The sequence below is a fragment of the Nannobrachium achirus genome (genome assembly GCF_963921795.1).
Source record: "Nannobrachium achirus genome assembly, chromosome: 1".
In the NCBI taxonomy this organism is placed as follows: Eukaryota; Metazoa; Chordata; class Actinopteri; order Myctophiformes; family Myctophidae; genus Nannobrachium; species Nannobrachium achirus.
Window position 1 is genome coordinate 56,951,466 of NC_137810.1, and position 27,023 is coordinate 56,978,488.

The 27,023-nt window shown below is 44.7% G+C and overlaps 1 protein-coding gene across 1 annotated transcript in view; it reads right to left on the reverse strand.

The window, feature by feature from the left end:
- Nucleotides 1-27,023, reverse strand: part of cers1 (ceramide synthase 1) — a gene marked incomplete at both ends in the record, with an annotated part of 57,740 nt that overhangs the window by 8,740 nt on the left and 21,977 nt on the right. Inside the window, 3 exons of the mRNA XM_080730318.1 lie at nucleotides 1,266-1,427; nucleotides 3,950-4,130; nucleotides 11,303-11,462. Of these exons, the coding sequence (XP_080586444.1) occupies nucleotides 1,266-1,427; nucleotides 3,950-4,130; nucleotides 11,303-11,462 (503 nt within the window). The remainder of the gene's footprint in view (nucleotides 1-1,265; nucleotides 1,428-3,949; nucleotides 4,131-11,302; nucleotides 11,463-27,023) is intronic.

The following is a 27,023-nucleotide window of genomic DNA, read 5'->3' on the forward strand; positions in this document are numbered from 1 at the left end:
AAGCACTCAATGCCACACATCACATGGCAGTTCATCAGCAGCAAGGGAGAGAGTTTACCAGTCACAGTCAGCAAACGGGGCTGGATGAGGTTTTTGCGTCCCACATTTTTGCGTCTTCTAGATAGGACCGTTGCGCAACTTGACACCATGCGCAGTGGCGCTAGCGCACAGTTCCCCTGTTGTTGTGTTAGTTCAGATTTCTTTATATAAAGCTGTAGGAAATACTTGCCATTAATATACAGTAGTGGTTGCAAAGGTTTTAAATGATTGCCAGAGTCCCGTGGTCAGAGTTCTGGTCAGTTTCTGATGAATATAAAGTAGTTCCGGTGATTTGGCGGGGCCCGTGGCCCACTCATTAAAAATAGATTAATCCACAAAACTAGTGTCGTTTGTATTGTTGACCTATTTCTACCGTATAGCGCTAGCTTCGTTCAACTTTGACCCCTCTGTCACATCATGGTACTATTCTTTGTGTCCAGTATCACTACGCCGCTGCAGCGTACGCCCCCAAAACAAGGTGCTCTGCAGTCAGCTGACCAGAACGAGGCTAGCGCTATACGGTAGAAATAGGGTCAACAATACAAATGACGCTAGTTTTGTGGATTCATCTATTTTTAATGAGTGGGCCACGCCAAATGGCCCCCACCCCATTGGAACTACTTCATATTCAACAGAAACCACTTTGCAACCACTATGTTAAGTGGCAAGTATTTCCTACAGCTTTATGCCAAAACATCTGAACTAACACTTTAAAATAGGGCCCAAAGGAAAGAGGAGAACATTTTGAGACAGAAGGGGAAACAAAGCATGAAGTAGGGCTGTCACGATTATGACATTTTGACAATTAATTGTCACTCAAATGATTGCGATTAACGATTTAATTGTGTTTTGTTGTTGACAATTACATTTCTTTTTGGCTTTTAGGTTTTGAAGTTGCACATGGCAGATGTGACACATAACCTAAATATACGAAGAAATGTCTGACATATTTGACAACTTAATACTGTAAAAAGAACATTGATAGTGGAAATAGCCGATCTACAAGCTCACAACGGTGTGGCTTGTAGATCTGCTATTTCCACTATTTTTTAAATGAATTGCGTTTAGACAAATGTAATAATTGTGAGTTGTGACAGGCTTAGCGTGAGGTTGGCAAGAGAGAATGAGAGCTGCTCACCAGGTGATGCTGAAGCTAACAGAGAGAGAATGAGAGATGCTCACCAGGTGATGCTGAAGCTAACAGAGAGAGAATGAGAGATGCTCACCAGGTGATGCTGAAGCTAACAGAGCCCATGTTGGACAGGATGTCATTGAGGAGGTAGTAGCCTCCTCCTCTGGACTTCAGGTAGATGTTGAGCTTGCTGAACTCCAGCTGGATGTCGTTGATGTCATGCAGGAACAATACAAGAACACCGACGTTGTGATATCTGAGGAGAGATACATGTCAATTATATTATAGACGTTTTGTAAACGGAGAAAAATAACAACAGTGGACATTCTTTCTTACCCATTGCAGAGCAAGTTCCGCCAGAAAACTCATCGCAGTTGCTGAGCTCTAGATGCTTCTATTTATTCTCAACCAATCACATACACACTTCACTAATGGAGTAAATGTAAATGGGGAAGTTTGCATTGCTCGTTTCGAGGGCTTGGAGTACAAAGGGCATATGTGATATTTTGGGGGAAACTGACTTTTATACAGTATGTAATTTTAAAAGTCTCTATGAGCATAATGGGAAACTGAGTTCCTGCATAACTCCGGGCTACAGGAGAGTTTGAAATGCTCATCCTTTTTTGTAGGATGGTACACACCGCCACGAAACACCTGGAGGCAGATGCCAAGAACATGGGCCACACAGCTTGAGATGTTGGCTCAGGACCAACTGGACCAATTGGAGAACTCTTGTTGGCGGCCTAAGCCCCGGAAAGGGGTAATAGGCGTAGGTAAGTAAGTAAATAAGTAAGTACACACCGCCTACATGGGTGTCATTAGGCACAGTAGATGCCAAGGGTCATCCACCAAACACTGTTAATGCTCAGTGACCTTCCTAAATAACGTATGGACCTAATATTGAAGCATTGGTATTAGAGAAGTGATAGATACAGAAGAACACAGCACTAAATACCGGAAATGTTCTAAAATTATGTGGTCAGCAAAAGATGATAAGGTCAATGTCCTGATGTGTTGTAAGATGGCTGTGGCTCGGCCCACATCCCAGTATCTGTGTTGGCGTTTTCTACTGTAAGCCTAAGCATGTAGTTAGTAACCGCATCTGTTATCATCTTGGTTTCTATCTATTCCTATTCCAATCCTATCTTGCCTGCTTCTGTATCAGCTATGACTCACATGCTATCTTGTGGTCACATCATGAGGTTTGTGCAACAGGTACATGTTCTCTGCATGTTGCTAAATAAACTTTAGAACATGCCATGTGATGCTGCCTTGGTGCCTCTTGTGCTCTCTGAGCTCATGCTCGCTTACAGATGAGTAATTCAACTGAATGAACGGCCGCTACCTTAATAGAGGAGAGCTTTTAGGATCACAACAGGGGATTCGCTATCACAACACTATTTTTCAAAGACAGTCATAACTTTCGCTCGCAGGTTTAGATTCCTGAATGACAAAGAAAAACTCGTCTCAGTCCATTTCCTGTCGGTTGCTGTGCATTTCGGGCTTATTTGATTATAGCAACCTTGAACACTGGAGCGGTTCACATCACCGCCTTATCAGGTTTCCTGTTCAGTCTTGCTGGATACCTTTGGTTCGGTATCGCACATTCTCCATGAATTGCCCTTCTTTGCACAAAAGCAGATGGCTGTAATTGCATCCATCAATTTGCATTATGCTGTAATGATTTAACCAAATTAACCATATTGTCACTGTCGGGAAGAAACCTTGTATCTCCAAGTTTCAAGTTTGTACGTTTTTTCACCAAGTAAAGCCCTGCTTCATCATCCAAGGCTGTCGCACAAAAGTAGTGAAAACAGCCGATCCACAAGCACACAACGCCTCGCGGTGCGAGGCGTTGTGTGCTTGTAGATCTGCTATTTTCACTAGTTTAGTTCATTTTTAAAATGATATATACAAAACGAACGGTCTTGGACATACAAGGTTTCCACCCGACAACGACGATATGCTGCTTTCCCTAAGTACACATTAGGCACATTGCAGTCAGGTGGCAACCTAACAACTCCAATTTAGGCATTTGTCTATTATTTTCCCATTGGGCATTGCAGTGAAAGATGTGCGATGTTATTTGTAGCTGTCATGAAACCCATTCAAAATCCATTTCACTCATCTAAAAGCCACAAGTGTGAAAATAAGGTACATTTATCTCAATGCCAGAACCAGGGGTGTCGCACCAAATTCTCTGCCCTGGGTACAAGGATTCACTGCGGGCCCCCCTTGAATGTTCATCATAGGGGGAGGGGGTTTAACCCATTTAGACTGGGAACGCATTATTACGCGTTATTTTGTGCTTTGACTATTGAAAAATAGAAGATATACAAGCTCACAGCACGGCACTGAGTGCCGCGATGCAAGCTTGTAGATCTGCTATTTTTGAAAAATTGTGAAAATGTGTCTTTGAATATTTCAAATCCTTCAAATGTTTCTGTGTCAGTGGTGCTCAGACTTTTTCATGTGAAAATGATATGTACGGTATTTGGCCACGGACCCCATCTCAAAATATTAAGTTCCAGGGACCCCCCCCAGAAGTAAAATTTCAGTTACAAATGTTCGCTTAAAAAAGAAATATATTCAAAGATTTGCACAGATTTTCACGACAGCGTGGCACTCGGTGTCGCGCTGTGAGCTTGTAGATCTGATATTTTTCAATAGCTAAAGCACAAAATAATTAAGGCCCCTCCAACTTGGGCCCTATAGTAACTCAGTCCCACTTCCCCCCCCCTTGTGACGCCCCTGGCCAGAACATCAAACAGACCATACCTGAAGGCATAGGAGAAGCTGATTAGTGCCAGAGTGATGACGTGGTGCACCACCATGACGGTGGAGTCTTTTCTCCAAGAGTCCATGTAGACTGTGGCATAGATGGAGTGACCATAGAAGCTGCCCTGGATCAGGTAGGCTATGGCGATGTCTGTGGGTACGGACATACCGCTCTTCCAGTCTGTAGGGGACAAGGGAAGGAGACGCGTGGACATTAGGGCAGGGGTTCCCAAACCTTTTTGTCTCAGGGCACCCCATGAATATTTTTTTTAATCTGAGGCACCCTTACATTATAATTTTCACTCCCAGCACCTTATATTTATAGCATATCGTCGTTGTCGGGTGGAAACCTTGTATGTCCAAAACCTTTCGATTTCTATTTATCATCTAAAAAATGTACTAAACTAGTGAAAACAGCAGATCTACAAGCACACAACGCCTCGCATCGCGAGGCGTTGTGTGCTTGTAGATCGGCTGTTTTCACTAGTTTTGTGCGACAGTCTTGTATGATGAAGCAGGGCTTTGCTTTACCAAAAGACATACACATTTGAAACTTGGAGATATAAGGTTTCTGCCCTACAGTGACGATATTTTAGTGATTATGTTGTGAGGAAAACGTTGAGATAATAGCCATTTTGGTTAGAACTGAAAATTACTTCAAGTTTAAAATGATACTAAATATTTTTTCAAGTGTCCAAATAAATTCCAAATATTATCAAATGATGTCGCGGCACCCCTGGACTGCCGCCGCGGCACCCCAAGGTGCCCCGTCACCCACTTTGAAAACCCCTGCATTAGGGCCATGATATGAAAGAGCTTTTCATGTCAAAAAGAAGTGACCAGGGGGAAAGCTGAGGTCCCTAAGCAAGCTACTCTCATCTCATGAAAATGAATTCAGTCACGGAGGGGAGGAGAAGTGGAGGAACGAGAGATGTTTTTTGGCATTTGATGCTTTTTATTTAGAGTACAGAGAAGAATGACAGGAAAGCCAAGGCAGGGAGAGTGAGGGATCTGACATCAGGCAAACCTGATGTCAGACTCAAAACAGAGATGCTATGGTTTAATGCAGGGGTCTTTAACGTTTTCAGGCCAAGGACCCCTTAGTTGAGAGAGAGATGAAGCAGGGACCCCCACAACCTTTTCAAAGATTCCATTTAGTTTCATCATTTGACAGCACAATCATCAGTGTATTTTTTATTCATGTCAATTTGTGTTTTTAGATATTTAACCACTTGAACCGTCAATACTTAATAAACTTGACCTTTTACTCTGTACTTAGTTTGCTCTTTTCCCCCTCTACACCAAACCTCTTTGCCGAAAATAGCCGATCTACAAGCTCACAACGCCTCGCAGCGCGAGGCGTTGTGAGCTTGCAGATCTGCTATTTTTGGCTACAGTTCTCAAGACTATGGACACTATAGGGTTCAAGTTGTTAATATAAAAAGGATTGGAAGATTTGGAGGACCCCCTGTAGTAACTCTGAGGACCCCCTAGGGGTCCCGGACCCCCTGTTGAAGACCCCTGGTTTAATGGTAGGCACTCCTAAGATTTGGCAAATTTTGACACAGAATTTGTGCTGTGTGAAACTCAAACAGATACATGTAATTGTTGACTGGAGACTGATGCAGCCTCAAGATGGGGAGAGACAAGCTGTTCATCTCTACTGCTATATGCCTTGTACAAGAGCCTTAAAGGGGAATACCACTAATCTTTTTTAATTGAACCATATACCTTAGAGCTGTTGTGTGGAAATAAGAAAAAAGCCTTCTGTGTTTCCTACAAGGAAGCTAATGAAAGGAAGGGATGTGCTGCAAGCCGGGGATGTGCCATAACGCTCATGGGTGGCGAACTCGCACCAGAAGTGTGATGAGATACCAGTACATGGTAGTGAATGGAGCCGGCAGGACCAGCGCATGAACAAACACGATTTATGAAAGATTGAGACCTTTGTTTCCAGAGAGGAAATGGTGGACAGTCTCGCGACACTAGCTAGTTCAGAAACGTGCTTTGTGCTCTTTAGATACCTCGATAAGATTATACAGCGTACAGCCGTACACATCGAAAAGCAACACAGCAGAAAACAATGTTTAATATGTATTCTTTTATTCTCCTGAGCAGAGTATTTTTACTTATTTCCAGCTCTTCTTCCAACACTGGCATTCGGTGTGACTGACACAAACAGAGATCCCAGTAATACGCCACACAGTGAAATCAATGACATGCTGTAGATTACAACAGGTTTTTAGGAAGGAACTACTGGGATTGTTATTGTTTCTGGGTAATCTATAGAGCAGGAGTTTTCAAAGTGGGTGACGGGGCACCCTGGAGTGCCACTGTCGGGCAGAAACCTCGTATCTCCAAGTTTCAAATGTGTACGTCTTTTGGTAAAGTAAAGCCCTGCTTCACCATAGAAGACTGTCGCACAAAACTAGTGAAAATAGCCGATCTACAAGCACACACAACGCCTCGCGATGCGAGGCGTTGTGTGCTTGTAGATCTGCTGTTTTCACTAGTTTAGTACATTTTATAGATGATAAATACAAAACGAACGGTTTTGGACATACACGGTTTCCACCCGACAATGACGATATACTATAAATATAAGGTGCTGGAAGTGAAAATTATAATGTAGGGGTGCCTCGGGTTAAAAAAAAATCGTGGGGTGCCCTGAGACAAAAATGTTTGGGAACCCCTGCTATAGAGATTATGACCTTGCTGCATAGGAAAGGTAGGAGAGTAATGAATATACACCAGACAAATACATATAGATACGCCGCCCCCCACACAGGTCGTAGACACTTTCCTAGAACTCATAAACAAGTACATCGGAATGGCTGCAACACACACGCACGCACGCACGCACGCACGCACGCACGCACACACACACACACACACACACACACATACACACACACACACACACACACACAAACAGTCACACACACAAACATGACCAGACACAGCTATATACAGTGACTTCCGGGGGGAATAGCAGATGTGAAGGGCCAGTTGGGCTGGCCGAGGAGGAGGGTGCATATCAGGTTCTCTCCTCTCCTGAGGATTAAAGAACGCTGCTAAGGCCCTTCTGGCAGAGAGACCAAATGACTCTGCTGGTTGCCTGGGGAAAAGCTCAGTCCCGTAAACCTTATCAGATGGACAGACGGACCGACGGAAAGTTCCTCCTTGGCCACTAGAGTAACTTTTGTCTCTCCAGTAGGATGGGGTTACATTCGGACCTTGTGCGATGTTTATTGATCGGACCTTCCGTCATTAAACATTGAAAGAGAGGCCGCTATACCTGCATCGTAGCGGCGAAGCCACTACCTCTCTTATCTCTCCTCTACTATGCACTCTTTTCTCACTACGGTTTATAACTCTGTCCACTCTCTTCCCACTCCTCCTATGATTCTGCTGCTCACTTCCATTTCTCTTAATCTTGCCACCCTCCCCTATCTGGTGGCTCAGATCCATCTATATATCTCTCTGTCGCTCTCTCTCTCTCACACACACACACACACACACACACACACACACACACACACACACACACACACACACACACACACACACACACACACACACACACACACACACACACACACACACACACACACACACACACACACACACACACACACCAGATAGGAATGCATCACTTTTGGGGACATTATATTGACTTCCATTCATTTCCTGTGGCCTTACCCTAACCCTTTCCGTTATGGGGACCTACAATTTTGTCCCCACATGTGACTGTGTCCCCTGCATGTGAGTGTGTGAACATGCTTTTAGTCCCCATAAGTATAGCTAGACACACACACACACACACACACACACACACACACACACACACACACACACACACACACACACACACACACACACACACACACACACACACACACACACACACAAACACACACACACTCTAGTCCTCTCACTCTGCCTCTCTCCCTCCCTCTCTCTCCTCTGAGCCTCTCTCTGAGTGAGAGTGTCCAGTCACATTAAGTTGTTCCTGTACACATCTCGGGCTGACAGGCTATTAGGAGTGATGTGGCTTTTAAAGATGAAGCCCAGTTGTCAGCTATAGGATTGCGTTAGCGCCTCTCAGAGGGGACCGGGGCCTGGATCGAAGCCCTCACACACCTCCAGGCCTGATGCAACAGAAACAAGAGGCTATTAGAAATCATCAGTGGCTTAGGACTACCAGCCTGAGAGAGATAGGGAGCCATTGTAGAGGACCTAAATTACATATCCCATATCTATCCCAGGGGTTTCTATGTCAAGGACCTCCAAATATCCATAGCCTCTGGCTGCAGGACACCTATTGCAAAAATAGTTTGGACAATAATGACATGCCCAAAGGAGAGACACCACGGTTGAATGTGGGTAAACTGTCTTATGAATTGATACTATTTCCCTTTCCTTTCCAATTGGCCCCCCTAGCGCACCATGGCAGCCCCACTTTGAGATTGAAATTTAAAAAAATAGATAACGCACATCCTCTGTTGTTTGGTGCTGAGCCAAAACTGCCAAAGCAGTGCTACTAGGAACAGAAAAGGGGGGGCTCGCAGCAACTCACTTTTGATAGCTCCAAATGTATTGATGACACCAAAGCAGCACAGATAGATGTTTCAACCCTCTTTGGTCTTCTTCAGTATAAACAGGAAACGGGAAACGATATCTTTATGTACACAATGTAGGTACAGTAAGTAGGTTATTAGCCCCACATGGTGAGCAGGAGCATCACCAATAATAATACATAATTATATTTATAAACATGATTTGAATACATATTCTGGGGATTCTTTCTGAACATACATGATTCTCTACAGTATATAAATAAGCATATATGATTATAGCAAACAGTGAATCCATATTTTTGTATTTTTTATATAAAGAAGCCCACTTTGAGAACCACTGGTCTCTCCCACATTACTACAGAGATAAATCCTCAGTGTTTATTTAACTGTCAGAGTGTCCACACTCCTTTCGTTTTGCAGCCGATTAACTTTCAAATGTTGTTGTGAGCCAAACTGAGTAGGCGTACGCTACAGTACTGTAACACACTTCTGAATGCCTGTCAACTATAGCTGCAGGTTCACTCCTCGTCACAGCTCTATGACCGATTGGACCCCAAAGTCAAATACTAGGGGTGTAACGATATAGTAACTGAATCGAAAAATCGGTTTTAATTTGCAATGATCATTCTACTATATCGTTTGCAAAAGCAAAATATCGTACCGTTTTGGCTTTGTATCGTATCGTATCGCTTTAAAATGCGGTAATCGGTATTGAATCATTTTGCAATGCAAATAATTGATTGTATGGAAACTAAGTATTTGTGCAATTTTAAGATGGAAAATGAAAAAGATTACCTTTCCATTCCATATAGCTATCTTGGTCTATCGATAAATGTATGTAATCTCTGTGTTCATGTCAAGGTGGGTTTGTCCATATTTGTTGAAATATAATGTCCATGTATTTGCTAGACAATCACAGTGTTTACTTCCATAATAATAGATATTTTACATGTTTTACACAGATTTAATTTCTTTGCTAAATAGTTACTATATCGATTTTAAATCATTGAATCGAATCGTATCGTATCGCATGAATGAACCAATATCGTTCATGTATCGTATCGTTAACCATGTATCGTGATGCGTATCGTATCGTTGTTAAAATGTATCGCTACACCCCTACCAAATACTCATGTTTCATTCTTGGTTCATTGGAACCACCAACCCTCACCTGCTTCTGGATTCACAAGTGCTCCACCCCCTCCCCTCAACCACACACCCCTTCATCTCTTCTTCTACCTCATCCTTACATCCATTCATCCTTTTATCCCAACATCCACTCATCCTTACATCCCCCTCCTCCCTACTTCCCTATGTGCCTATTAGGGATGGGACAATATGACAATTTCATATCCCGATTATTGTGACCAAAGAAATCACGATTTACGATATTATCACAAAATGTCCCCAACATCCATTATCCTGGGGCGGAACGTTTGCCAAAAAATAGCAGATCTACAAGCTCACAGCGTGTCGCAACGCTACGCGTTGTGAGCTTGTAGATCGGCTATTTTTTGGCAAAGACATTTAATAGAGAGTGAAAAAAAGACTTGTATCAAGTACGTATATTATAAGTACCTTTTACGAATAATAGAGGGTTTAAGTGGTACCGGATATGCAGCTCGGCAAATAAAAGGTGAATTGATCCCAGTGCATGACGGAGGACGATATCACGATAAATTAAATCTCCGCGATACGATTATCGTGGTTTTTTATCACGATAAACGATAATATCGCTTATCGTCCCATCCCTAATGCCTATTCATACCTACAACCTTCACCCCCTCCCCCCATCTCCTTCATCCTCTTTGCCCCTCTCCCTTCGTTTACCTCAAATCCTCATCTAATTCATCTGACATAAATACATTCCAAATAGATGTGCCTTTACCAGTGGATGCGTTTTAAGGCGCTCCCATGAAATAAGAGCAATGCAAATCACACAAAACACAAATGAGACTTCTGTTTTGAATAATCAAAGCTCGCCAACAACATTTTTACAACACAAAGCATGTGTGGGAAAAGAGCATTGGCAGCCTTAACTGTTAAGATTCCATTATAAATACTTTCTCTCCTCATCTACCTTGTGGCTACCTTAACCACAGTGCAAATGGACACTTTATTTAGTTGGCACTAAATACACGTCTAATATTATGGACCATGATATTTGTTTTGTTTTGTCAATGACAGCTGATGATCCCTTTTTCATGTGACTGAGGACTGTCTCAGTATGTGAAATCCTACTTTAATTTAAATTTTGACTTAAGCAAAATGCTGAACGAAAGTGCTCCACTCAGGGGTTGACACTAAGGTCTCAGAGGCACTACTACTTGCCCGAAGGTCATGTCCACTTGCCTGAAAAGTAAATTGTCCATTATAAAATGATTGGTAGATTTTAATTACCGCTCAATGTAACACTGATTTTCTTTTAACTTTCATGGGCTGTGCGATAAAAAAATGTCATACCTCAATAGCTCCAAATCCATATAGCTATGATTGAATATGTCTATGGTTTCACACTTGTTACATTCCACAGACCAGAAGACAGAGCGCGCTGGCCACGTTCAGGTGTTTAGACAGATATCTGGTGTTGTGTTTATAGGCTGTTGCGTCCCCTCTCAAATGAGCACTTGCCCGGTTCGGGCAACCTGAAAGCAAACTTCACCTGCCCCGAAGGTTTTATTTACCTGCCGGGGGCAGGCGGGCAAGCCTTATTGGCAATGCCTGCCACTTGTACATATCAAATGACGCCTCAAATGACGTGTCTCGCTCTCACCATAGAAGACGGAAGGGGGGTCATAGAAGAAATTGTAGGAGGTGAAGAAGAGCAGGTAGGTGCTGTAGGACCAGGACATGGTGTAGAAGACCAGCTTCCACGCACTCTCTGGCATCTTGGCGGCATCTTTGGGCTGGAGGTTGCACCACCGTGCTAGAGGCTGCAGACGACAAGAGGGAGATTCAAAGTCAGACAGAGAGCCCAGGGATATCCACAGACCAGGCACGTGCACACAATAGACATAGACATCAAAGGGGGCTTGAGCCCCTGCCTTTTTATCTGTCTGTAAGAAATGCCCTCTCTAGACCATGAATGCAGTTTATGAAAATGCTGCCCTTTCCCTGCCATACCTGATGGCAACATTCAAGAGAATTGCCTTGTCCAAACTCTCCTGAACTAGAACGCAGCATCTTATGTTGAATGAATTGCCCTCTCTGTGTAGAAATCAAGCATTGAAAATAGCCGACCTCCAAGCTCACAACGTGTTGCACTGCGACGCGTTGTGAGCTTGGAGGTCTGCTATTTTCTGTATTTTCACCAAAGGGCCCTTTTAGAAATGTCAACCCCTTTCTCTCTAACATTCTCTGCACGTCCCTGCCACAGACAGAGACAGAAACACTGGCGGAAAACATGTGCATGGTGTTTTATGATTATTGGGATAGTATATCAGACCCAAGAGGCAGACACGGTAGACAGGAGTGACAGATGAAGTCTGTGAGGTGTACACAGCTTTAACCACTGGGACCATCTGTTGACACAGTTTTGTAAAATACTAGCGGTGTATTAAACCACATGTGACGTGTGATACTGCAGTGTTTCTCAACCTTTTTTCTGCATGGGCACACTTTTCATGTCCCAAGAATCCATGGGCACGCCAACATAATACGGGGGTGTGTCGTCACTGTCGGGAAGAAATCTCCAAGTTTCAAATTTGTAAGTTTCTTCGCAAGGTAAAGCCCTGCTTCATCATACAAGGCTGTCGCACAACAGTAGTAAAAACAGCAGATCTACAAGCACACAACGCCTCGCACCGCGAGGCGTTGTGTGCTTGTAGATGTCGATGCTTGTAGACGTCTGTTTTCACTAGTTTAAATCAGTTTTAAAATGATAAATACAATACTGGCTTTCAAGCAGTTTCAAGGGGCACACTTGACCCTTCTCAGGGGCACACCAAAGGTCCCCAGGCAGTATCAGATACTGTACCTGGTACAGTGATGCTCAAAGTCACTTTGTCTACAAGAGCTTTGTGAGAGGGTGTAAAATGAACAATCACTATGTAGGTATTTACACAGCATGTTGCCAATTATTGACGGATAAGGCTGCCAACTGCCAGACATCTGGGGGATTTCCAAATTTGAGAAATGATATGAATGAAGAAGATTTACACACCGTTTAACAAAATAACTGAATATTTTCATTCTAAAATCAAGTACACACAATACACACTCGGCTACTAGGCAGCATGTGACTTCTCGCGGAAACGTGTCTTGTGCAATTCTGCCTGTGACTATGAAAAGTTTGCTATACAAGCAGAAATAGAGGAAGTCAGAGAGAAGCTTCCTATGTGAGCTGATGTGTGTGATGAACTGTATGTGTGTGTGTGTGTGTGTGTGTGTGTGTGTGTGTGTGTGTGTGTGTGTGTGTGTGTGTGTGTGTGTGTGTGTGTGTGTACATGTGCTCGAGTGTGCACATGGTGAACCCGCTGGTTATATGGCCCATCCAGCAACACCTCCAAATTACACAATTACTTTTATATTTTTAGGCCCGAAACATGCATGAATTTGCAATGACAGCATCCGGCGTGAGTGCTACTAATGAACGGCCCAGTTGTACATACTCAACGTCACGTGTCCCTGTGAAAGTAATAATAAACCCGCCGAGTTAAATTTGAAAGACAGAGCATTTGTGAAAGACAGAGAGCAGACATCACATATCTAAGAATAAAGCTTCATTTATTCGTTTGTTGCCTCCTATAGAATCCCTCGCTGCAGTGCAGGTTGTGCTTGTGCTGCATTGAGAATTTCAGGTGACACATTTTAGAGCCTGACATGTCAAATTGACTTGACATGTGTATTTCCAAGGTTCCCATACACTCTCCAGTCTCTCCAAAGCACACATACTGTTGACTACACATAATGCAGGCGGACAGAGATTAACAGACACTAGAACAACAAACACTTCATTTGATAAGCTGTGACCAACTCTCTGTAGAATAGTAATCAGTGGTGTAAAATAACGAAGAAGATTTATTTAAGTACTATCCACTACATCTCAGATCCAAATATTGTACTTTTACTCCACTACAATTACAGTATTTGAAAACTTTAGTTACTAGTTACTTTGCAGATATACATGATGATTATATTATAAAACTTCAGCCCTATTTTTATACCTAGGCTATTTGAAAATATTTGTTACGTTAGATTTTCACCACTTTAACCATTATTTTATGCTCTAACTGTAAAAAAAATTTGCAGGTCTACAAGCTCGCAGTGCACTGTGAGCTGGTAGATCTGCAATTTTTGAAAAATCATGAAAATTTGTGTAAATCTTTAAATATAGTATATATTTTTAAAGCAAACTTTTGTAAATCTTACAAGGTTCCCCCCCCCCCCGACAGCGCAGATAAGCTTCCAAACATATGGAAGGACAAACTATTGGAGACAGACAGACAGACATGCAGACAGACATGCAGACAGACATGCAGACAGACAGACAGACATGCAGACAGACAGACAGACAGACAGACAGACAGACAGACAGACATGCAGGTAGGCACTGTACCACAGTCAGGTACGTATGCAGACAGGTGATCAGTGCAGACTGTGCCAAGATAGAGAAACTAAACCCTGGCTCCTTAGCTTACCTCTTGACAGAGGAGAAGGCTCATAGCACGCACACACGCACGCACGCGCGCGCACACACACACACACACACACACACACACACACACACACACACACACACACACACACACACACACACACACACACACACACACACACACACACACACACACACACTCTCTCTCTCTCTCTCTCTCTCTCTCTCTCTCTCTCTCGCTCTCTCTCTCTCTCTCTCTCTCTCTCTCTCCCCATGCACAGTGCTGGACCACAGGTAAGGTATGTAACTGGAGACAGGAAAGTGAAAGGAACCTGTTTCACTGATACACCTCAATCACTTGTCGCCGGGGCTAACGGCCTGCAGTGCAAGGCAGGGGCCAAGTTCAGAGGATACCTCCAGCGTATTGCAAATAAACGTATACGCATTTGTTCATACATGATTGATGTTTGAACCAATTCACGGTGGAATACAATCTAGTTAGTACAACCTATTACCAAAGCTGCCGTAATTGTCGGCTTCAAACAACGGTATTTTCTCCAATATTCTTTCTCTCTCTTTCTTCGACATATTAACTGCTTGTCTCTGTTTGTTTTGTGGCTCTCTAGCAGGAACTTCATTGAGTCAGCATGAGACACGGACACAACGAGAACAAGAGGGAGGAAGCTGACTGAGTAAGAAGATAATAGACCTGCCAAAGGCACTGCAGATCAAACTGAGCTACGGTATTTAAGCTAACTGGTATTGTACATCAAAATGGTAACATTATGTTTAACACTGTACAAAGTGTACACGGTCACATAAGAAAAGAAAGGGGAAAAAAGCAATAAATATGAATAAATAAAGAGGAGAGAAAGTGAGACAGAGGGACAAAACACATGATATCCTTTGTGGAGGCAACGCATTCCGAGAGGTGGCATGCTTCGTCACGTCACCTGACCCCACACCGGGCACGCCGATTGGCCAGGGCCATGATGACATACAGTATGTCTAGTGAGTCATGAGTGGGGAGCGTGGCAGAAACCACACTGCATACCTCTCTCTCTCTCTCACACACACACTACTGTACATGTAGGCCTAGCTCTCTCGCTCACACAATCAACCCTATCGTCCTCCTCCATCCCACCAGTTTATCGTGACTTGTTCTCCCGGGCCACTCACTGTTCCTCTCCATCTCTCACTATGCAGCCCTCCCTCCCTCCCGCCCTCCTTCATTCCTACTTCATGATGTCGCTCTACCCTGCTTCCTTGTTCCGTCTCTCTCTCTCTCTCCCCAGTGTCTCCCCCCCTGCCTGCAACATTTATTTATAGAGGGCAGCTGTCAGCACAGTGCATCCCCTCTCCTCTCCTCTCCTCTCCCCGCCCACAGCACCCAGTCCTCACGTGGTCCCTGGCCGGGCCGTCACTATGAAGACACTATGACTATGGGTCATATGGGTTTATCATCATCACCCCCCGCACCGCGGACGAGCATGCAAAACACACGCTCGCTCGCACGTGCAAACACACACATACACACACACGGCCGAGGGATAGGCTTCTACAAACACACCGGTCTCGGCTCTGCAGCCCATATCTTATTCATTAATCACTATTACGCTGTACAGCTTCTGCACTGCTGCTGCTGCTACTGCTGCAATGTCCTCTGACGCCGCCAGCCTTTCTCGCGCCTATAACGCCGCACTCCGTCTCCTGAGCCGGCCCGAGCCTTTCGGGGCCTCCGGCAGAATTCGATTTGCCCCCGAGCTTTCCCTCAACAGGCGGTGAGGTATAGAGAAAGAGAGCAGGAGAGAGAGAGAGAGAGAGGAAGACGGAGTGAGAGCTGTTCCTTATTAAATGGTCTGCGTTTCTATACCGATAATGGGGCAGTGGCTCAGGAGGTAGAGCAGCCGTCTGGGAAGCTGGAACTGGGACGCTGTTTCCAGTCCTTTCCCCAGCTCCAGCAGTAATATATTCAGTATTCCGGTATTAACCTGCGGGCCGCATTATGTGAAGGTGGGGGCCGCATGTGGCCCCCCGGCCGCCAGTTGCCCATGTATGTCCTAGGTAGTGTGTTGAAGTGTCCTCGAGCAAAAGACACTGAACCCCTAACCTGCTCCCGATGAACATTATGCTTTACCATGAAGCATGATGTATTAACTGGCCTACAATGAATAAGCCGCTGTTGTGTTTGAGTTGAGTGTCAAATGTCAGCTTTAGTATGCAGAATGTAAAATGTTGAATGTCACTAAGCTAATATAGGCAACAGTGCTATGCTTTCTCTCACCCAACACCCACACTATGTGTCACACTGCTTTATCACCCCAGTCACACTGCACTATGTATAACACACTGTATTATATCACCCAACATCAACTAGGGCAGGCCCCAAAAACGTCCGGAGATCCAAAGGTTTGTTTGTTACATTGACTTAAAAGGTCAGAATGTATGTTGGCGTATTAATTTTATGTCTTTATTTCCTGGCTCGTGACTCTCGCATGTCTCCTCATTCTGCACTTCTCTAGCCCAGTGGTTCTCAACCTGTGGGTCAGGACCCCCAGGGGGGTCCCCAAATTATTTTGCTGCTGCATGGGTCCCCAGATGATTAGCTTAATGTGCAACATTGTTTTCTCACTCAACAGTAAACAAACCAACATACAGTTTAAGTGTATAGAGGGTATCTGCACATTTATAAAGCGACAATTTAAGGACTTTGTTATACCTCTAAAATGACGAATTAAACATGGCCAAATTGTCAAATATTAGAGGCAGATCTACAAGATCTGAGCTTGTAGATCTGCTAGAACAGCTTAAACAAAATGTAATGTCTCAACTCTTCTAACTGCAGGACGATCGACACAAGTTAAAGTTTAATGTTGAGGATATATACCGTAGCCTATCCTGGAGAGGTTGGCAGATTCAGTGGAAGGAGTACAGAGGTGGAATAACTGAACTTTATACTATGCTAGTTATCTTAGCATCTAACGACAGGGCAGCAACATAGTGGTGAACATTAACAAATGACGACTAAGAAACATGGCCTGTCATCACAGAGCTGATCCACAGAGATAGGCCAAATCTATCTAACTATTCATTTAGCAAATGCTTGTCTGCCGTCTGTCTGCAGTACTCTGACGTCATACTCTGACGCCATCTATCTATAAATGCGAGAAGTCTCTGCGTGTCTGTCTGTCTGTCTGTCTGTGTGTGTGTCTGTAATCCGCGTATCTTGAGAACCGTTCGTCCCACCGGCTTCAGATTCGGCACGCGCGTTCCCCGCCGCGGCACGGAGTGCAGTGCCGGGTCTCGACCCGACCCGACGCGCGGTTTTCCCGAACCGGCGCGAAACGTTCGGAATCTCCTTATGCGGGGTTGATTGTTGACATCAGGCTGTTCCGGAGGAAATCGGCGAAAGCTCTGACTCATTGTGACATCACTTCATAAAAGGCTCTGACATCACGTACGCCACATGAGTCAACAAAAAATCTCTGTGAGTGTGTGTGTATGTATGTATGTAATCCGCGTATCTCGAGAACCGTTCGTCCCACGGGCACGCGCGTTCTCCATATATGGGCATAAAATGAATGCCCCCATATATGGGCATAAAATGGATTGCAGACAGACAGATACAGATATCTCCATATATGGACATAAATGGACAGAGGCAAACAGATGGTCAAAGAAAAATGGACGCAGACAGACAGATACAGATATCTCCATATATGGGCATAAATGGACACAGGTGACAACACTTCATAAAAGGCTCTGACATCACGTACGTACATGAGTCAACAAAACATCTCTGTGAGTGTGTATGTATGTATGTAATCCGCGTATCTCGAGAACCGTTCGTCCCACCGGCACGCGCGTTCTCCATATATGGGAATAAAATGAATGCCCGTATGCGGAGCTGATGTCTGACATCAGAGTTTTCCGCAACCGGTACTGTGTGTGCAGAGATATTCATATATGGGCATACGTGGACAAAGACAAACAGATGGTCAAAACGGGTCCTATGACAACAGGTATATTGGGGTTTGCATTAAAGGGTGGGGCATTCATGGGGTTGCACCGCAGCAGGTAGTGCAGTGCTCGGCCTCGACCCGACCGATACACGATTTTCTGGAACCAGCACGAAAGGTTCGGATTCTGATGTCTGACATCAGGATTTTCCGGAACTGGCACTGTGTCTGCATAGATCTCCATATATGGGCATAAAATGGATGCAGACAGACAGATACAGATATCTCCATATATGGGCATAAATGGACACAGGCAAACAGATGGTCAAAGATCTCCATATATGGGCATAAAGTGGACGCAGACAGACAGATACAGATATCTCCATATATGGGCATAAATGGACACAGGCAAACAGAACGGGTCCTATGACAACAGGTATAATGGGGTTTGCATTAAGTTTGTCTCCTCCTCCATCTGTTTGTCTGTGTCCCTTTATTCCCATTATGGAGATCTCTGTATCTGTCTGTGCCTCCGACTGTGTTGCAGACACAGTGCCGGTTCCCCCTTTAATGCTAACCCCATTATACCTGTTGTCATAGGACCCGTTTTGACCATCTGTTTGAAAAAGCGACAGAGATCTCATATATGGGCATAAAATGGACGCAGATAAACAGATATCTCCATATATGGCATATATGGGCATACAATGGACGCAGAATCACAAAGATCTCCATATACGGGCATAAAAGGGACACAGACAGATACAGAGATCTCCATATATGGGCATAAAATGGACGCAGATAGACAGATATCTCCATATATGGGCATATATGGGCATAAAATGGACCCAGAACTATAACTGCAGTGATCTCCATATATGGACATAAAATGGACGCCGACAGACAGACAGATACAGATACCTCCATATATGGGCATAAATGGACACAGGCAGACAGATGGTCAAAACGGGTCCTATGAAAACAGGTATAATGGGGTTTGCATTAAAGGGCGGGGCATTCATTCCCTATTTACATTGTTCCGAGTTGGCCAGGTCGCCGACTAGACGCTGGGCCGCCCGAAGGGCGGCCCAGCTTCTAGTAGCTTCACAGACTGGCCTGGACACGGAAAACACTATGTACTCTGAAGTCATAGTACTGACATCACAGACTGGCATTGACACGGAACACCATATATGGGCATAAAGATCTTCCCAACGGGCACTCCAACATGGAACACCATATATGGGCATAAAGATCTGCCCAACGGGCACTCCAACATGGAACACCATATATGGGCATAAAGATCTGCCCAACGGGCACTCCAACATGGAACACCATATATGGGCATAAAGATCTGCCCAACGGGCACTCCAACATGGAACACCATATGGGCATAAAGATCCGCTCGATGGGCACTCCAACTCTCCACAATCCCTCAGATACCTCTACATCTTTGCTACGCTGGGCATGTGACAGATACGCTGCCGCAACCCTACACTGGCATCATAATGGCACAACATCACCCGCCCCAAATACATAAATAAACAAGGGTTCGAAGGTTCTTTCAAAAACGTTTGAACCCTGTAATAAATGGCTTCGGGGACAGCACTAATGTGTCACAGTCAGGGGTCATCAATGTGTCCGTACAAAGTGGCAAAGACTTGGCCTTGTTCCGAGGCAAATTGATGATTTTGTTTTTACACACCATCATAATGTTCTTACTGTATGTTGATCATAAGACCCAATTACTGACCCACTTACTTCAGAATATTTATGACACATTGAGAGTCCACTGGTACTGTAGGGTTCTTAAACGTTTTAATTTTCAAGGACTCCCATAACTCTTGAGGGTGTACAAATGGAACCAAATGGATTTGGTTCCATTTTGTACAACTCTCAGAGTTACAGACCTGTAACTCTGAGTGTTGTAAAAAATTTAGGGCTAGTATGTCCATGGCAAAATTCATTTTAGCCAGCATGGTGATGACCGCTGGTCACCAGGGGAGTCACAAGGGGGGGAAAAGTGGGACTGAGTTACTAGGGCCCAATAATTATTTTATACGCTATTAGCTATATATTTTATACTTTTAGCTATAAAATAGCAGATATACAAGCTCACAGCGCGGCACCGAGTGCTGCGCTGCGAGCTTGTAGTTCTGCTATTTTTTTTAAGTTGTGAAAATGTATGCAAATCTTTGAATATATGTATTTTTAAGGGAACATTTGTAACTCAAATTTTGCTTCTGGGGGGGTCCCTGGAACTAAATATTTTGAGATGGGGGTCCGTGACCAAATACACATAATTTTGGGGCACCTTCACGTGAAAAAGCTTGAGCACCACTGACATAGAAAAACATATAGGTTTTTCAAAAAACCTTAGAAGGATTTAGAAGACATTTATAGAATCGTGTCAAAAATATTCAAAGACTTGCACAAATGTTCAAGATTTTTCAAAACCTGTACTGTCACCCAGAATCCATTGTATCACGCGGCTGTATCACCCTACTGTCACACTGTAATAACCACCTAGCACAGACTGTGTCACACCGCTGTCTCTCGCCAAGTCTCGTGGTACTTATGGGTCCCATTCACTTGCATTGAGAACAGAAGTACCGCGAGACTTGGTGAGAGACGGGATTTCAACGGCAGTTCAAAGTTCAGCGTTTTATCAACAACAATGGCATGCCAACATTTCATCCAGCCTTCTCAGTATGCACATTTTACTGATTTTACTGACCCCCGAATGTAAGAGTGTCAAAACATTGGGTTACAGTATACAGTAGTACACTGTATACAAATAAATGTGATATAGCCAGAGATTGTATGCATTCCTAGTTCCTACAGCGTGCTGTTTTGTCAAGTAGCACTGTGTTAAAGACAACATGTGACTGTACAGAATAACATATCGTCACTGTCGGGCAGAAACCTCGTATCTCCAAGTTTCAAACTTTTTTCGTAAAGTAAAGCCCTGCTTCATCACACAAGACCATTGCACAAAAGACAAAACTAGTGAAAATAGCCAATATACAAGCATGTGCGCTTGTAGATCGGCTATTCTCACAACTTTAAATCGTTTTTAGAATATCGAAAAGGGGAAGGTTTTGGACATACAAGGTTTCCACCCGACAACGACGATATAGTATTGGTCAAATGAATGAATGGACCAGCGGAACGTGGGACACTGTGGGTCAAGGGCGGTGAGATAACCCAGTGGTCCTCTGTCATGCAGGTGACAAGGTCTTGGATTACACTCCACCGTGTATTGAATGCTGCGACCACTCAATACCCCCATTCTTTCTGTCTCCGTACCCTCCTCTCTCTCTCTTTTTCTCCCTTTATCTCGGTACCTCTCTCGCCCTCTCTCCCTACCTGGCGCCCCCCATCTCCCTCTGTCTAATCCGTCTCTCATTCTCTCTCCCGCCTCTTCTCACTCCACCTCTTTCTCTCTATAAATGGAAAATGGTGCGTTTGTATGTCGCCTTTATCCAAGGCGCTTTACAGAGATTGTGCATAACATTCCACCCATTCACACACACATTCACACACACATTCATACACCGATGGCGGAGGAAACCAACCTGCTCACCGAGAGCAACTAGGGGTTCAGAGTCTTGCTCAAGGACTCTTCGACACTAACTCTGGGGGAGCCCGGGATCGAACTGGGAACCCTTCGGGGACATTCCGTGTTCTAAGACGGCAACTCAACCCCTGAGCCACTGCCGCACCTCTATGACAAATCTTAGCTATAGACCAGGGGTCTTCAACAGGGGGTCCGGGAACCCCAGAGGGTCCTCAGAGTTACTACAGGGGGTCCTTCAAATCTTTGTGCGATAGAAACCTTTTTTCTCCTTTTTTATATTAAGCTAATGTCCATATTCTGAGAACTTTAGCCAAAAATAGCAGATCTACAAGCTCACAACGCCTCGCGCTGCAAGGCGTTGTGGGCATGTAGATCGGCTATTTTCGGCAAAGAGGTTTGGTGTAGAGGGGAAAAAAGAGCACACTAAGTACATAGTGACAGGTCAAGTTTATTAAGTATTGACGGTTCAAGTGGTTACATATCTGAAAACACAAATTGACATGAATCCAAAATACACTGATGATGGTACTGTCAAACGATGAAACCATATGGAATCTGGCTGGGTCCCTGCTTCATCTCTCTCAGCTAAGGGGCCCTCGGCCTGAAAACGTTGAAGACCTCTGCTAGTATAGACTTATTGGATTCTATAGGCCAAACAGAGCATAGCAAGAGGAGAAAGCGAGGGAGAAATGAGGGGCGAGGGGGCATGAGACAGAGTGCGGGGAGAGAGAGAGTCAGAGAGAGTCTTCACAATGAATTAAGCGGTTCCCGTAGCAACCGTGCACGAGATGGCAGCTGCCAAGGATCCAGCAGTGTGGCTAAAGCACTCTCTCTCTCTCTCTCTCTCTCTTTCACTCCCTTCTCCCTCTTCTCAAACAGCCCTCCTTCCCTCTCTTTCTATGCTCAACCACCACCAGCTGTACCCCGCGGCTGCCTCGTCCACCACCCACCACGGCACGCACGCGCACACACATGCACGCACACACACACCACCCAGACTCTCTCACCATGTCTCAGTTTCATCCCCTCCGACGCCGCTGGAAGCGAGGGATGAGAGAGGAGGAGAGGAAAGAGGTTGAATGGGTGCTGCTGGCATGTTATATAAACAAATGAAGCGAGGCCAGTGAGTCAAGCTTATGTGTGGGCCTATTCACTACGACCCTCTGTCTGTCTGATTGTCTGTTGGTCTGTCTGTCTGTCTGTCTGTTTCTCTTTCGCTTTCGTTCCCTCTGGTCTATAGCAGGGGTCTTCAACAGGGGGTCCGGGGGTTTTATTTTAACCACTTGAACCACTATAGCGTCCATATTCGGGGGACTCTTGGCAAAGAGCTTTGGTGCAGAGGGGAAAAAGAGCCCTTAGCAGACGAAGTACAGACTAGTGAAAGGTCAAGTATTGACGGTTCAAGTGGTTAAATATCTGAAAACACAAATTGACATGATTCCAAAATACACTGATGATTGTGCTGTCAAAAGATGAAACTATATGGAATCTACGAAAAGGTTGTGGGGGTCCCTGCTTCATCTGACTCTCAACTAAGGGGTCCTTGGCCTGAAAACGTTGAAGAGCCCTGGCCTTTGTCTCACCTACTGAGTCTCACCTTTGAATGCTGCTAATAGTTTCCCCTCCTCGCTCCCTCCTTTACTGGGACATTAGGTACAAACAGCAGTTTATTTTGGGCTTTGTTAATCTCTTTGGAGTATCATGGTTGGGTTAGGCTGAACCTATCCTGCACAGAACAGAACACTGCAATAATTATACTCATAAAGTCATCTGGTGCTGCTAGCAGGTAAAGCTCTGAAGGTGAAGCGGCTGTCTGCGAGCCAGAAGCTTCCCGGTTCTGTCCTAGGCTCCTCTTGGCTCGGTGTCCAATTGTCCTTGAGCAACACACTGAACTGCTCCCGATTAGCAGGTTGGTGTGCTGCTATAGAATTCCAGACCATTTACAAAGTATATACTGTACAGCAGGGTTCCCCAATAGGCGGCCCGCGGGCCATTTGCGGCCCGCGGGGAGCTACTGTCTGGCCCACACCAACCCCAGTAATAATGGTGGTATAAGAGCAGCAACAACACTAGTATATCGTCGTTGTCAGGTGGAAATCTCGTATCTCCAAATTTGTACGTTCTTTCGCAAATAATACAAGGCCGTCGCACAAAAGTAGTGAAAACAGCAGATCTACAAGCACACAACGCCTCGCGGTGCGAGGCGTTGTGTGCTTGTAGATCGGCTATTTTCACTAGTTTAAATCATTTTTTAAATGATAAATGCAAAACGAATGGTTTTGGACATACAAGATTGTCACCCGACAACGATATCTGAACTGTCGCCGCTGGAGTAGCGGGAACGCCACCATCGCCCCCTGCAATGTTGTGGCCCTCGGCTTGGTACCCTAGACATAATTCGGCCCTTGGGGAAAACTAATTGGGGAACCCTGCTGTACAGTATGGTAAATTTGACTGCATATCTCCGTAAATTCAAACGCCAATTATTCACAAATACACTGACCTGCCCTTAGTTTTCACACATTCTCTGCTGCTCGGGAGTCTTTTGTTTATCCAACAAGTACAGTATCCTCTCATGATCTGTCCTCTCTCTCACCAAGGAGAATCACTCCCGCTCTCTCCTCTCCTGCACGCTAAACCTTCCTCTCTCCGGTTGCAGATGCATGGGGACAGCTGTCATGTAGTATAATGAAGCATGTCCTATGAGTCAGACGCAGAGGTGGACACAGTACCTCTTTGTTGTCCTGCTGTCCTCCCAACACGCACACACACACACGCAGGCACACACACCTCAAATCAAGGCAGTCTGAGTCACAGCTGTGGCCCTCATGGCTCACGAGTCACGACGTGCTGTGTAATGCTGTTTTTTCTTTCTCCTTTTTATTCCCCGTATATTTTCAGGCCCCCGTGGCTGTCACCCTGGCTGCCACTGGGTTCTGAGCGGGGTGACAGACAGACAGACAGACAGACAGACAGACAGACAGACAGACAGACAGACAGCTGTGAGGCTGTGAGCGACACAAGCCCTGGGAGAGATGAGTGAGCTGTTCATTTCTAAGTGACCGACCGAGGAAAAGGACAAAAGGCCTGTGTGTGTGCGTGCGTGCGTGCGTGCGTGCGTGTGTGTGTGTGTGTGTGTGTGTGTGTGTGTGTGTGTGCATGACTTAGTGGAGCAACACACACTTAGCCAAAGCTGCAGGGAATATTGTCAGACACAAGGAGACAACACACACAACACAGACAGTCTCTCTCTCTCTCTCTCACACACACACATGCACGCACGCGTGTGCACACACACACACACACACGCACACGCACACGCTCACACACACACACGCACGCGTGTGCACACACACGCGCGCACGCGCACGCACACGCACACACACACACACACACACACACACACACACACACACACACACACACACACACACACACACACACACCAAGGGCAGATGCAGGCACATTTGACACACACACAAAGTAAGAGAAATAGGCCCACACATCTCCCCAGTAACAGCAGCAAATATTATGACAAAGTGGCGCCACAACAATATAATCATCATACTACTACGTTGAGTGTGTGTGTCTGTCTGTGTAGTGTACTGCATGTGCACCTCCGGTGGTATGACAATATTTACATGAGTGTGTGTGTGCATGCGTGAGCATGTGTTTTTGTGTGTCGACTGAGCAGGTGCACCTATGGTACAGGGCATAGACATCTAAGGGGGCTTGAGCCCCTGCCCTTTTATCCGTCTGTTAAAAAAATGCCCTCTCCAGACCATGAATGCAGTTTCTTTACTATACTAAAAGAAATGCAAATGCCCTCTTTCCATGCCATAGCTGAAGGCAGCATTCAAGAGAATTGCCTTGTCCAAACTCTCCTGAACTCAAAGGCAGCATCTTGTTGAAAGAATTGCCCTCTCGGTGTAGAAATCCATGCCGTTATGCCACATCTCCAGTAATGACTTGATTATGCTTAGTTCAGTGTGGTATCAAGCACTGAAAATAGCCGACCTGCGACGCTTTGTGAGCTTGGAGGTCTGCTATTTTCGATATATCCACCAAAAGGCCCTTTTTATAAATGTCAGCCCCTGCCTCTCTAACATTCTCTGCACGTCCCTGGTACAGGGTGTATAGGTGGCTATTAGCAGGCTATCGCACATCCCGCTCTAATTGATGCCTGGAGCATCACATTAAAGGAAGCCGTCCTCAGAGACAGGATTAGGGCTAATATGCACATGCCGGCGTGCACACGCTGAAAGGAGTGGTGTCAGGGGAGACCTGGCCAAGATGGCAATAATAATAATAAACAAACTAACGCTTGTATCCAGAGCTACGTACAAGTGTTGGATGAGAACACATACTGTGAGTATAGTAGGGATGGGACGATATGACGAGATTCACATCACGATTATTTATTGTAATCTAACCCTGTTTTAAGGATTCGAACTTCATGGGTGTTTTTCCAAATGGACCACCAAATTCTCGAATTTTAATTGAATTAATAAAAACCGAACCTCCGAATCACCGAACCATCGATGGTTCTGTACTTTAACCAGCTACTTTGTTTAAAAAGAATCTGTTTTACCCATTAAAAACACTAGCAAGTTGTGTTTAAGCTCTTACTTTTTCTCTTTAAAACAGGGTTGGGGTTCAATTCGAGGGGTGATGGGATCTGTTTTGGAAAATCCAATCGGAGAAGTTTGTTTCCTTTTTCCTTTCTCTGTCAACGTATGTCGGAGTTGCATGGATGGATGACGTAAGACTTGGGACTGCGTGACACCAACAAAACCAACAGGCTAAGAGGGGTTATACCTTGATCGCTGCAAGGCCCCATATCTCTCCCTCAGGTATACATGCCCACATCCAACTGACTAACCTGTGCCTGCAGCCTCCCTTAAATAGAGAGTGGACCCTCCTACAGAACACAGCACCAATTAGCCAATAACTTACTTCCTAATACTTCCATATTAATGACATCAATTACCCCTTGCATAATACCGGTAGTAACCTAAACATTTCTACAATATGTTACCATAAGCACTTGGGCGAACTTCATATTAACGACAGTTAAATAAAGTACACGAACACATAAATCATAATAAGCAGAGGTAACATTGCTCGTTTTAGGAGTTGTATTAATGATGTTCCATGGGATGCTGTGTATAATCATAATGATGCAGAATTGGCATATCAAACTTTTTCACAAATATTTAATTCCTCATTTGAAAAATGCTTTCCTTTCATTAGCTATAATAAAAGAATCTCAGTCAAAAAGGAAAGTAAACCATGGTTTACTTCTGGCTTGCTGAAATCCGCAAAGAAGAAAAACAAATTATACAAAAAGTTTTTGACT